This window comes from Gadus chalcogrammus, chromosome 18 (assembly GCF_026213295.1).
Source record: "Gadus chalcogrammus isolate NIFS_2021 chromosome 18, NIFS_Gcha_1.0, whole genome shotgun sequence".
Classification (NCBI taxonomy): Eukaryota; Metazoa; Chordata; class Actinopteri; order Gadiformes; family Gadidae; genus Gadus; species Gadus chalcogrammus.
This window is the reverse complement of record NC_079429.1, coordinates 6,535,305-6,547,828: the sequence shown is the minus strand read 5'-3', so window position 1 is coordinate 6,547,828 and position 12,524 is coordinate 6,535,305. Positions and strand designations below refer to the sequence as shown.

General features: G+C 48.2%; 1 protein-coding gene across 6 annotated transcripts in view; it reads left to right on the top strand.

Annotated features, from left to right (window-relative positions):
* Positions 1–12,524, top strand: part of tmem94 (transmembrane protein 94) — a 32,547-nt gene that overhangs the window by 6,919 nt on the left and 13,104 nt on the right. For 4 of the 6 annotated variants that reach the window (XM_056576658.1, XM_056576657.1, XM_056576656.1 and 1 more), the window contains 14 exons: positions 139–347; positions 652–803; positions 1,237–1,339; positions 2,871–2,957; positions 3,759–3,875; positions 4,212–4,268; positions 6,085–6,189; positions 7,229–7,393; positions 7,858–8,082; positions 8,673–8,982; positions 9,571–9,747; positions 10,220–10,322; positions 11,134–11,345; positions 11,885–12,066. In XM_056576658.1, coding sequence (XP_056432633.1) covers positions 139–347; positions 652–803; positions 1,237–1,339; positions 2,871–2,957; positions 3,759–3,875; positions 4,212–4,268; positions 6,085–6,189; positions 7,229–7,393; positions 7,858–8,082; positions 8,673–8,982; positions 9,571–9,747; positions 10,220–10,322; positions 11,134–11,345; positions 11,885–12,066 — 2,204 coding nt within the window. The remainder of the gene's footprint in view (positions 1–138; positions 348–651; positions 804–1,236; positions 1,340–2,870; positions 2,958–3,758; positions 3,876–4,211; positions 4,269–6,084; positions 6,190–7,228; positions 7,394–7,857; positions 8,083–8,672; positions 8,983–9,570; positions 9,748–10,219; positions 10,323–11,133; positions 11,346–11,884; positions 12,067–12,524) is intronic. The other 2 variants (XM_056576660.1, XM_056576659.1) reach the window with 1 other exon arrangement.

Here is a 12,524-nt window from a genome sequence, read left to right as displayed (position 1 = left end):
CTCGGGATATTGCCCAACGTCCCGAGATAGCGAACCAATCAAATTGCGCCACACTAGGAGGTTTCTCGTGTAGCATATACTAAACCCCGATATATATACAAGACATGAATACACTGTGTTCCTTCCCTCTCCTACCAGCCTACCTCGCAGCAGGGCAGGGGGAGAGTTCGTGCTGGCCTCCCTCCCTCTACCCAGACCTTTACACGCCCTCCTCCCCTGCCTGGACCCTGACCTGGGCGTACCGGGACTCCCAGCTGGTCAACCTGCCCGTCAGCCTGCTGGTGGAGGGGGACGTGGTGGCCCTGAGGCCCGGGCAGGAGGCCTTCGCCTCCCTACGGGGCCTCAAGGTGGGTGGGCCCCCTGGTGTACCCCCCCTGGTAAACTCTCGTGAGCTGTAGGGTATCCACATTGAACATGTCACTTTAACAACAGTCTTTCTTTTGGCACTAAGATGACATATTATAGCTCCTGCAGTTGTGGCGATGTGCTATTTACTATTTTCTTTGGGAATGTTATTTTGTGTTCCCTGTGGTATCCAAAATTGGTACCGAATAGCGATATTCTTCAAGTTATTGTATCGAAGGTAGAAAATCTGGTATTGTGATAACACTAGCGTCAACCGTCTACTCTCCCTCCTCCTCTCGTCTCCAGGACGACCAACACATTGTGCTGGAGCCCGGGGACCACTTCCCCCCCTTCTCCCCCCCGCCCTCGCCGCAGGCCGATGAGAAGAGAGGCCCACAGAGCCCCCAGCAACAGCGCCTCTTCAAAGTGGTCCGCACACCTGTCCTTGACAGTGTCAGGTACGCACGGGCGTTTTTTTTTTTTTAACCAAAATATTTGTGAATCGCTTTGATCATTTGAAATTGAAATTATTCTGCAGTGCTTTGAGGATAATACATATCAAGGAATCACCCGGTCGAAAGTAGAATTAGACCGATGATAATGTTGGATTCGTTGCACATTGATGTGGAACTGTGGAAAGGCAGAGGGGAAGAAGAATGCACACCTTGGAATGTGATTGGCCAATCAAGACCAAGTATTTAACAACACTGAGGTGTCACTAAAAATAATGAACACCTCTCACCAATAGAACTTTCTCTTGCCGGGGAATAGGTGGTTGTAAACCTTACATCACTGCATGCAGCCTCAGTAGAATGTACACGTTCAAACTGCCTGTCACGAGCGTGAGGGATTTGGAGATTAACGCTTTTGACAACTTTGTTTTTTTCACAGGAACAGCTTGGAGTTGGCACTGTCCCGGCCAATCACGGCCATGGACAACGAGCGCTTCACCGTGCAGTCTGTCATGGCCAAGCTGGTCTGTCCAATCGTACTGGTGAGCAACCAGTAAAAACAAACACAAGCAATCCGCATTGATCGATGAAATGGGTCACTTTCGACCGTAATTCCCTAATATTCATAGTTGGGTTTAATTGAAAGAACAAGAAAGAACAAACAGTGAACTCAGTTCACCGTTTCAGAATCTGAACCAGCAGACACTGATGCAGATGTTGAATGTGAACAAAAACGTTTTTACTCAGAACTTATGCAAAAATCGGGCACAAAAACATCAGTTCAAAAGAACTGGCATAAACTAACAACAAACAAATACAGTACTAGCAGGTTACAGATCATCAGAGCGATTTACGACATTTGAAGATCAAACGATAGGCAAACCAAAAATACACACATGCACACCCACGACCGCCTATTTGACGCATGCAAATCATTCCAACAGTTAAGGCTGACGGGAGCAAGGAGGACATCTACAGTATCAAAGCTAAACTACAGCTGAGAGGTTCAAACTGTGAGGCACCTCGCTGGGTGTCCCACTGTATTGTGATTGTGCCGTGGTCATATGGTTAACCATGGGTTAACTTGGTTAACCATGGGTCTTGGTCCTATGGTTAACTAGGGGTGGGAATCTCTTGGCACCTCACGATTCGATTAGATTCCGATTATGAGGTCAACGATTCGATTCTGAAGCGATTATCGATGCAACAATTTTTTTTATGTACATTTCCATGCGTGATTTTCAAAAATATATATATACATCTGGGTTTGCTACTCATAGTTTGATAATCACTTTTGTGATGATCATTGAAGACATCAACAGATGAATTAACTTATCTAATATTTCATGAGAGAGAAAGCTTTTGTCACAAATATGACTTTCGATCAACAATGCAATAATCAATGCAGCTTGCATTATAACACATCTTTTTTTTCTATATCATTAAAGGAAAAGCTGCTCTTGAATTAGAAGGAGTTCTTGTGTCTGGCTGTGAGTTTGCTCATGCTATGCGTAGGCTGAATCGCAATCGTGTCAAAACAAAAATCGGATTGGCCAATACACACTGAAGATAAATTCAATAATTTTAAAATTAAAAAAATTATCCCTCTCTGGCGAACAGAATGTTGCAGCAGGCAAAAAAATAAGAAATTAGGTTTTCTTTTTTTAATTCCCATTATTAATTTATAAATGTTATCTGCATCGTTCTCGCGAGAATCGCGATGCATCGAAGAATCGATTATTTTTCCCACCCCTATGGTTAACTGGGTTAACCACGGGTCTTGGTCCTATGGTGGTTAACTTGTTAACCATGGGTTTGGTCGAATGGTTAACCATTGGTTTTGATCCTACAGTTAATTTGTTAACCATTGGTTTTTGTCTTATGGTTAACCCAGTTAACCATGGGTTTTGGTCCTGTGGTGGTTAACTTGTTAACCATGGGTTGGGTTGTATGGTTAACCCAGTTCACCATGGGTTTTGGTCCTGTGGTGGTTAACTTGTTAACCATGGGTTTGGTCGTATGGTTATCCCAGTTAACCGTGGGTTCTGGTGTGCCTCATGTGTCCCCCACTAGATGGCGTTCCTCCTGGTGAACACCGTGCGATACTTCTGTGCCGCCCCCGGACTGACTCCTCCCGCATTTAACTTCATCCAACTGCAGGTACTGACCCCTCTGTCCCCGAGCCTACTGTATATGAACCTCTGTCCCCTAGCCTACTGTACATGAATCTCTGTCCCCGAGCCCTACTGTACATGAACCTCTTTCCCCTAGCCTACTGTACATGAACCTCTGTCCCCTAGCCTACTGTATATGAACCTCTGTCCGCTAGCCTACTGTATATGAACCTGTCCCCTAGCCCTAGCCTACTGTATATGAACCTCTGTCCCCGAGCCCTAGCCTACTGTATATGAACCTCTGTCCCCTAGCCTACTGTATATGAACCTCTGTCCCCTAGCCTAATGTATATGAACCTCTGTCCCCGAGCCCTACTGTACATGAACCTCTGTCCCCGAGCCCTAGCCTACTGTATATGAACCTCTGTCCCCTAGCCTACTGTATATGAACCTCTGTCCCCGAGCCCTACTGTACATGAACCTCTGTCCCCGAGCCTACTGTATATGAACCTCTGTCCCCGAGCCCTACTGTACATGAACCTCTGTCCCCGAGCCCTAGCCTACTGTATATGAACCTCTGTCCCCTAGCCTACTGTATATGAACCTCTGTCCCCGAGCCCTACAGTACATGAACCTCTGTCCCCGAGCCTACTGTATATGAACCTCTGTCCCCGAGCCCTACTGTATATGAACCTCTGTCCCCGAGCCCTAGCCTACTGTATATGAATAGAGTGCCAGAACACTGTTATGTAGTATACAAATAAAGAGCGTTAATCCTGTTATGTAATGTCATGTTGTTCATGAATAGAGAACCAGAACGTAGCTGATGTGTAACACTGTGTTGTAGTTGATGGGGGTTCTGCCCATCCTGCCGCTGCTCTTCCCCATCATGTGGGTTCTGGTGAACGCCTACGGAGAGGCCCGCGTCCTGGCTGAGTCCAGCCGAGCCTCTCCCACTGGCCTGGTAGGACAGAAACGCACACGCAACACACACACACACACACACGCAACACACACACACGCAACACATCCAAGAAGCACACACATGTACGCAACCCCCCCTCTTGAGAGCTTTCGCTAGCTGCTTCTACCTAGTCCTACCCAACACACACACACACACACACACACACACACACACACACACACACACACACACACACACACACACACACACACACACACACACACACACACACACACACACACACACACACACACACACACACACACACACACGGAGGGGGGGGTGGGGGGTTTGAGGGAGCCTCTGTTTTAATCCCACCTGTGCTCTCGCCGCCAGCTCGCTAAGTTCTCTGAGGATACCCTCAGCAGCTACACGGAAGTGGTGTCCTCCCAGGTATAACTGCTCGCTGCCCCCCCCCCCCCCCCCCCCACCGGCATCCTCCCCCTGCTCACTGCCTCACCCTCCCCACTCAGACGTCTCCTCTCAGCTCTTGTCTATTGACTTACTTCTTCCCCCAATTCACTAATGAGCATCCAGTCACCGAGTCTTTATTTGCATTTCTGTTGTTCCGACTCGCCATGCGTGTGACCTGTATATTGTTCCTCATCTTGCTTGGCTTGTTTTCTGTGGACTGTCAGTCGACGGTGCGATTTGCCCGAGGGCTGCGGATCGTAAGTTCCAATCGAAGACGGCGCCCCCTCCTCTAATCCTCCTGGCTTCTGCATACCCTTCTCATCCACCCTCACCCAGCTAGGCTATCACACCTGCCTCATGCTCCTGCCAGGCTGTAGTTAGGATGACACTAAACTAATACGAAGCTATCGTAATACAAAGCTATGGTAGTACAACACACTAATTCAAACTTATAGTAATACAAACTACTTATTCAAAGCTATGGTAGTACAACACACTTATTCAAACTTATAGTAATACAAACTACTTATTCAAAGCTATGGTAGTACAACACACTAATTCAAACTTATAGTAATACAAACTACTTATTCAAAGCTATGGTAGTACAACACACTTATTCAAACTTATAGTAATACAAACTACTTATTCAAAGCTATGGTAGTACAACACACTTATTCAAACTTATAGTTATACAAACTACTTATTCAAAGCTATGGTAGCACAGCACACTTATTCAAAGCTAGAGTAATACAACAAACTAATACAAAGCTATAGTAATACAACACACTAATTGAAAGCTTCGGTAATACAACAAGCTAATTCAAAGCTATAGTTATACAACACACTAATTCAAAGCTACAGTAATACAACAGTATAGTTATACAACAAACGAATGCAATCACTGAAATCAAAGCTATAATATTCCAACAAACTAATACAAACCTGTAGTTATCATTTATCATCAGTAGACTCCCTTGTAATCTGCTCCTCCTGGTTCTGTCCTCTCTTTTTCTCCTAGAAGAGCTAGATAGAAAACAAACCTGTCCTAATAATTCAGTGCCTGAGCCACATGTGCTGCATGAGTCGCACCGACAATCACCAACACAACAACAACACTGCATCACTGCTCCTTTTCCGTGCATCCATTTCTCTCGCTCAAGCCCAAAGCATACGGAGCCGAATCCTGCCCCATTAATGTAGACATGACCTGGAACCACAGGGTTTATGATGGAGCAGAACACACAGCTGTGACTGTGGCGGGGCGGCTCCATGTTTTCTCGTGCTCGCCCCATAGGACTCAAGCAGGATGTTCAGAGTTCAAATTGAGTGTTTCCTGCCTGTCCCGGCCGTGTGCTTTGGGCTAAAGGATGGAGTTCTGCTCCCACCGATGATTCTTTGCACTCCCCCGATTTCCTAATTTCAAATTGATTAAAAGACTGACGGTGGATTCCAGCTGGTACACATACAGCATACACCATACACGTACACATAGTAATGCAGCGTTCACATATGACATGGTCATACACACAAATACAGCTCACATGCACATAGACCATACACATCCAGCATACACACAAGCCCAATCTCAATTCTTGTATTGCTTCATAGATTTGACCTCCGTATTTGTAGAATCAACCTTAAAATCAGCCTAACCCTAATCCAATCCCATTATAGAGATTCAGTCAGCGCGCTGTTTTGTAATTTAAAACACTACCAACGGTTGATTCTGCGTCAGCTCCCGATGTGCTTGATTTGATTTGTGTATGTGTGTCTCTGTGTGTGTGTTTGTGTGCAGGAGATGCTTCGCTGCGTGTGGAGACATCTGGTGGGCGTCCTGAAGGGAGAGTCTCAGACGCTCTGCTATACCTCCAGCCTCTTGCACACTCTGGGATCTGTTACCGTGAGTTCTCTCAGTGGGTTAGGGTTAGTAGGCTGAGTTATCACCGTGTGTTAGGGTGGGTTCTCTCTCTGTGTCAGGGTGGGTTCTCTCTCTGTGTCAGGGTGAGTTCTCTCTCTGTGTCAGGGTGGGTTCTCTCTCTGTGTCAGGGTGAGTTCTCTCTCTGTGTCAGGGTGAGTTCTCTCTCTGTGTCAGGGTGGGTTCTCTCTCTGTGTCAGGGTTGGTTCTCTCTCTGTGTCAGGGTGGGTTCTCTCTCTGTGTCAGGGTGAGTTCTCTCTCTGTGTCAGGGTGAGTTCTCTCTCTGTGTTAGGGTTAGTAGGGTGGGTTCTCTCTGTGTAAGGGTTAGTAGGGTGAGTTCTCTCTCTGTGTTAGGGTTAGTAGGGTGGGTTCTCTCTGTGTAAGGGTTAGTAGGGTGAGTTCTCTCTCTGTGTTAGGGTTAGTAGGGTGGGTTCTCTCTGTGTAAGGGTTAGTAGGGTGAGTTCTCTCTCTGTGTTAAGGTTAGTAGGGTGGGTTCTCTCTCTGTGTTAGGGTTAGTAGGGTGAGTTCTCTCTCTGTGTTAAGGTTAGTAGTGTGAGTTCTCTCTCTGTGTTAAGGTTAGTAGGGTGGGTTCTCTCTCTGTGTTAGGGTTAGTAGGGTGAGTTCTCTCTCTGTGTTAAGGTTAGTAGGGTGGGTTCTCTCTGTGTTAGGGTTAGTAGGGTGAGTTCTCTCTCTGTGTTTTAGGGTTAGTAGTGCGAGTTCTCTGTATATGTTAAGGTAAGTTCTGGACGGGTACGGGTTAGTAGGGTGAGTTCTCTCTCTATGTGTTAGGGTTGAAGGGTGAGCTATCTCAGTGTGTTAGGGTTAGTAGTGTGAGTTCTCTGTATATGTTAAGGTACGTTCTCTCTAAGTAGGTAAGGGTTAGTAGGCTGAGTTCTCTCTCTATGTGAACTCACCCTCTCTAGGGTGAGGTGTGTGTGTGTGTGTGTGTGTGTGTGTGTGTGTGTGTGTGTGTGTGTGTGTGTGTGAGATTGTAATACTTGTGTATGTGTGAATGTGCGCCCAGGTCCTGTGCTGCGTGGACAAGCAGGGCATCCTGTCCTGGCCGAACCCCAGCCCTGAGACGGTCCTGTTCTTCAGCGGCCGCGTGGAGCCCCCCCACGACAGCCAGGAGGACCTCCGGGACGACCTGTCAATCAACTCTTACTGCCGCATGGAGCAGGACGACGAGGTGCCGTGGCTCCTCCCCCTCCTCTACACACTCAAGCTCTGCTATCTCATTGGTCCTCCTTGGCTCCTCCCCTTCTCACCCTATTCATTTTAGCCTTGTGCACCAAACTAGATTAACATTTATTTGATGATGGAATGATGTAATCCTATTCACTAACCACCTGTCTTCATGAATTTGGGACAATCCTTTCTTTTAAACCAACAGCATTCTCATAGAAGAATTATCTGTAAAATGCCTTCAATACTTTGTATGCAATATGATTCAGATAAATGAGAGTTCAGCAGGTTTTTAACCTTTTTAGTTGTTTTCTTTTAAATTTAGTTCACGGCAAATGTAGTCTGATGTGTTTTCTTCCATTATTGCGCAATAGTTCAACAACTCTCACGATTGCGATGTCAGGACAAACATCTTGGCGTCATGAAAACATCGGAGGTCTCTGATTGGCTTTCCCCCATGTCCATCAGGTCCAGGAGGCGGAGGCTCTGCTGTGTCTGCCTATGGACTCGTCCCTCCAGCTGGGGGAGGGGCCTGAGCCCAGCGAGACGTCCCACGACACGAGTCGTTCGGCGGACACACTCCGCCCCCGCCGGCCGCCCCAGCACCCCTACGCCACGCGCATCAAGCACCCGTCTGGCTCCAACGTCAGCTTCAGCCACGACACGGAGGGGGGCGGGGACCAGCAGGCCCAGGTACCACTGATACTACATCTATTACTATTACTATTACTATCCTACTACTGTAAGGGGCAGGGACCAGCAGGCCCAGGTACCACTGATACTACATCTATTACTATTACTATTACTATTACTATTACTATTACTATCCTACTACTGTGAGGGGCGGGTACCAACATGCTCATGTACGCAAAGGAGGCTATCCCTGCTGCTGCTGCCGCGACTATCACTGATACTACTACTACTACTACTACTACTACTACTACTACTACTACTACTACTACTACTACTATCCTACTACTATCCTACTGCTGTAAAGGTGGCTAGGACCAACATGGTCAGGTAAACTAACATAACTCTATAACGAGGACAACATAATAAAAACACATTAATAACCCCAAATCCTGCTGCTACTACTATTACTACTACAAAAAAAACATATATTTATCGTAAGTTAAATCACATGATGGAACGGATGAGATGCATCAGAATTGTCTTAAATAGTGTTTATCATCACCCCTGGCCAAACATATTGAATATGTGATATGGATATGGGCCAGTGTGAAGTCTTTCTCACCCCGGCCTCCCTTGCCTCCCCCCAACAGGAGCTGTCGCTGGGCGGCGGCGGCGAGGTGGACGACTTTGTGTGCGACTACCACCTGGAGATGCTGAGCCTGTCCCAGGACCAGCAGAACCCGGTCAGCATCCAGTTCGACGACCTGTCGTGGCAGGGCCACCTGTCCTCGCTGAAGCCCCTGGGCCTCAACATCCTGCTCAACCTCTGCAACGGCGCCGTCACCCAGCAGCTCTGCCGCTTCTCCGACCACCTGTCGGACCGCGCCCTCCGGGAGACCCGCGGCGCCGTGAAGCCCGTGCACGTGCCCTGGGGCCTGTGTGAGCTGTCCCGCCTCATAGGTGAGGGAGGGGGGAGGGGGGGGCCTGTGTGAGCTGTCCCGCCTCATAGGTGAGGGAGGGGGGTGTGGGAGGGGGGAGGGGGGGGGCCTGTGTGAGCTGTCCCGCCTCATAGGTGAGGGAGGGGGGGCCGGGGTGGGTGTGTCCTGGGTCCTAGGAGACGGATGTGGAGCCGGGTGGGGTGTGTCCATCCAGGCTCATAGGTCAGGGATGGGGGGGGCAGGGTGGGTCCAGGCTCATAGGTGAGGGATGGGGGGGGCAGGGTGGGTCCAGGTTCATAGGTCAGGGATGGGGGGGGCAGGGTGGGTCCAGGCTCATAGGTCAGGGATGGGGGGGGCAGGGTTGGTATCTCCTGGCTCATGGGTCAGGGATTGGGAGCCCCGGGTGGGTGAGGGATAAAGTGCTAGGGGGTGAGGGTCGGGATAGGGAGCTAGGGGGTGAGGAATACAATAAGCTGGTGGGGATCGACACTTGCTCATTGTGTGTGTGTGTGTGTGTGTGTGTGTGTGTGTGTGTGTGTGTGTGTGTGTGTGTGTGTGTGTGTGCGTGTGCGTGCGTGCGCGTGTGCGTGTGCGTGTGCGCGCGCACCAGGGTTCACCCCGGGTGCCAGGGAGCTCTTCAAGCAGGAGAACCACCTGGCCATGTACCAGATGCCCTCTGCTGAGAAGATGTGTGACCCCGCCCCCCGCCGGCCCACCAACCACTTCACCAAGCGCCAGCCCCCCATCTCACACATCATGTCCCTGTTCGTACGGGACTCCTCCTCCAGTGAGTGGGCGTGGAATCTGTCTGTTCAACTCCACCTTACCTCGCCCCATTGCATTGTGGTTCACATCCTTGAGCCAGCTTATGACGTGATCGCTTATAGCCAGGGATGGATCTATAACCTGGTAACCCTGTGGTCTCAGAGCCGGCTGGATCTCACTAGCCCTAATTAACTAGTCTCACCAAGCCAGCTGGGTCTTACTTGCCCTAATTAACTAGTCTCACAGAGCCGGCTGGGCTTGCTAGCCCTAATTAACTAGTCTCACCGAGCCAGCTGGATTTTACTAGGCTTAATTACCTAGACCCAACGAGCAAGTTCAAACTTACTAGCCCTATGGTGTTACACAGCTTTGGGCCGGTGGACTGGTCATCAGCTGATTTGTTATCGGTTATTTCCTGTCTGTTGTCCTTTGCATTGCAAATTCCCTGTGTGCCTATACATGAAATGGAGTGGACCAAGCTGTTGTGTCTCCAGATAACGTCCAGATGCTGTCCCACGGCTCGGCTGACCTCATCCTAGAGGCCTGCACGGACTTCTGGGACGGTGCTGACATCTACCCGCTCTCTGGATCAGATAGGTACAACTGGTGTAGATGTCTATATATGTTAAATATGTCCATTATTGAGCTTTAGCCCTGAAGAAAACTTTCTGCCATTTAATCCATTGGGGGCAATAGCGCCCGGACAATATACGTCCACTAGAATTGTTTTCTCCACTGGTATGTCCAGATTATATTCTAAGGATCCCTACAGAGAAACACAACTTTTTACTTTGCTTTCGCTTGATGCAATCTGTTTGTTATTGTCTTACTCAAGGATAAGTCTCACTCTGAAACCTTGGTGCTGCGTTGTTGTCCTTTTAAAGTTCTCCTTAAATAAAGAGAAGTCCTCCTTTGGTCTACACTCAAACGTTTGCACATTAGGGCTTTGACTCCGAACTTCGTTATTCGAATATAATTTGAATATCAAAAAATAAATCAAAATTCGAACGGATATTAGTCAGCCCTTTATATTCGAACCTGTTATGGGCAGGCCAAAAGGGAGAGACGTCGGAGAACCCGACACAGTCTATTCATAATATTGTAATGACCACGGAAGAGGCATTGATTAGACAGCGATTTATTAGAAACCTAATAAACCGTTGGAACACGCAATACCGGTAACCTTAGCAACGCCGGTAAACAAACCTCGCGAAGCCCAATCAGGTCTTACTGAAAGAATTTAATGGTCAAAATAACCCTTATTAATAAATATTCGAATATATTTGAATATTAATATTAATAAACAAACAAACTTCGAACATGATTTTTGGGCAAAAGTCAAAGCCCTATTGCACATACTTGGTAACGTTACAGGGCCCACGGTAACTATCATTTGATCTCGCTACAGGAAGAAAGTGTTGGACTTCTACCAGCGGGCGTGTCTGTCGGGCTACTGCTCGGCCTTCGCCTACAAGCCCATGCAGGTGTCCCTGTCGTCGCAGCTCAACGGCAAGTGTGTGGAGCTGGCGGCGTCGGGGCCCAACCTCTTCGCGGGGCTGGAGCTGCCCTCCACCACCCCCATCAAAACAGGCTCCCGCAGGAACAGCTGGAGCTCCGACGGTAAGCGCCCTGAAATAATACTGCTGCTGAACAATGGGGGCGCAGTCATTTACAGCCACAGTGTGTGTGTGTGTGTGTGTGTGTGTGTGTGTGTGTGTGTGTGTGTGTGTGTGTGTGTGTGTGTGTGTGTGTGTGTGTGTGTGTGTGTGTGTGTGTGTGTGTGTGTGTGTGTGTGTGTGTGTGTTCGTGACACCGTTATGATATGCTAGTGTGTGTGTGTTCCTGACACCGTTATGATATGCTACTGTGTGTGTTTGTGTGTTCCTGACAACATGATGACATTCTAGTGTGTGTGTGTGTGTGTGTTCCTGGCGCCATTATGATATGCTACTGTGTATGTGTGTGGTCCTGACACCATGATGACATTCTACGGTGTGTGTGTTTGTGTGTGTGTGTGTGTGTGTGTGTGTGTGTGTGTGTGTGTGTGTGTGTGTTCCTGGCACCATTATGATATGCTGCTCTGTGTGTGTGTGTGTGTGTGTGTGTGTGTGGGGTCCTGACACCATGATGAAATTCAACTGTGTTCGGTGTGTGTTCAGAGGGCATCGGCGAGGGCGTGGAGCGGGAGGACTGCGTGCAGGCGCTCAGCGGGCAGATCTTCATGGGCATGGTGTCCTCCCAGTTCCAGGCCCGGCTGGACACCGTGCGGCTCATCGACGCGCTGGTGGCCGCCTGCATCCGCTTCGTCTACTTCTCCATGGAGGACGAACTGCGCAGCAAGGTGTGTGTGTGTGTGTGTGTGTGTGTGTGTGTGTGTGTGTGTGTGTGTGTGTGTGTGTGTGTGTGTGTGTGTGTGTGTGTGTGTGTGTGTGTGTGTGTGTGTGTGTGTGTGTGTGTGTGTGTGTGTGTGTGTGTGTGTTAGGGCTGTCAATCCTCCCCTCAAATCATATTCGAATTTCTAATGCTTCTTATGTTGAATATTCGAATAATATTCGAATATTTTAATGTTTTTTTTATTATATCATTATATACACCGATACCATCCTATTATTAGGCCTACGTCCCGCGTCCACTAGAGGGCGCGTCAACCAAATCTGTTATGTAACATTTGCAACAAGTTTTACCAAATCAATACAAAACTTATATAAATACGTAAGATATAACGCCAGAAATATTCAAGCAATGATGTTTAATGAAGAAGCTGATGTTCAATCATTCAAATACACACACACACACTGC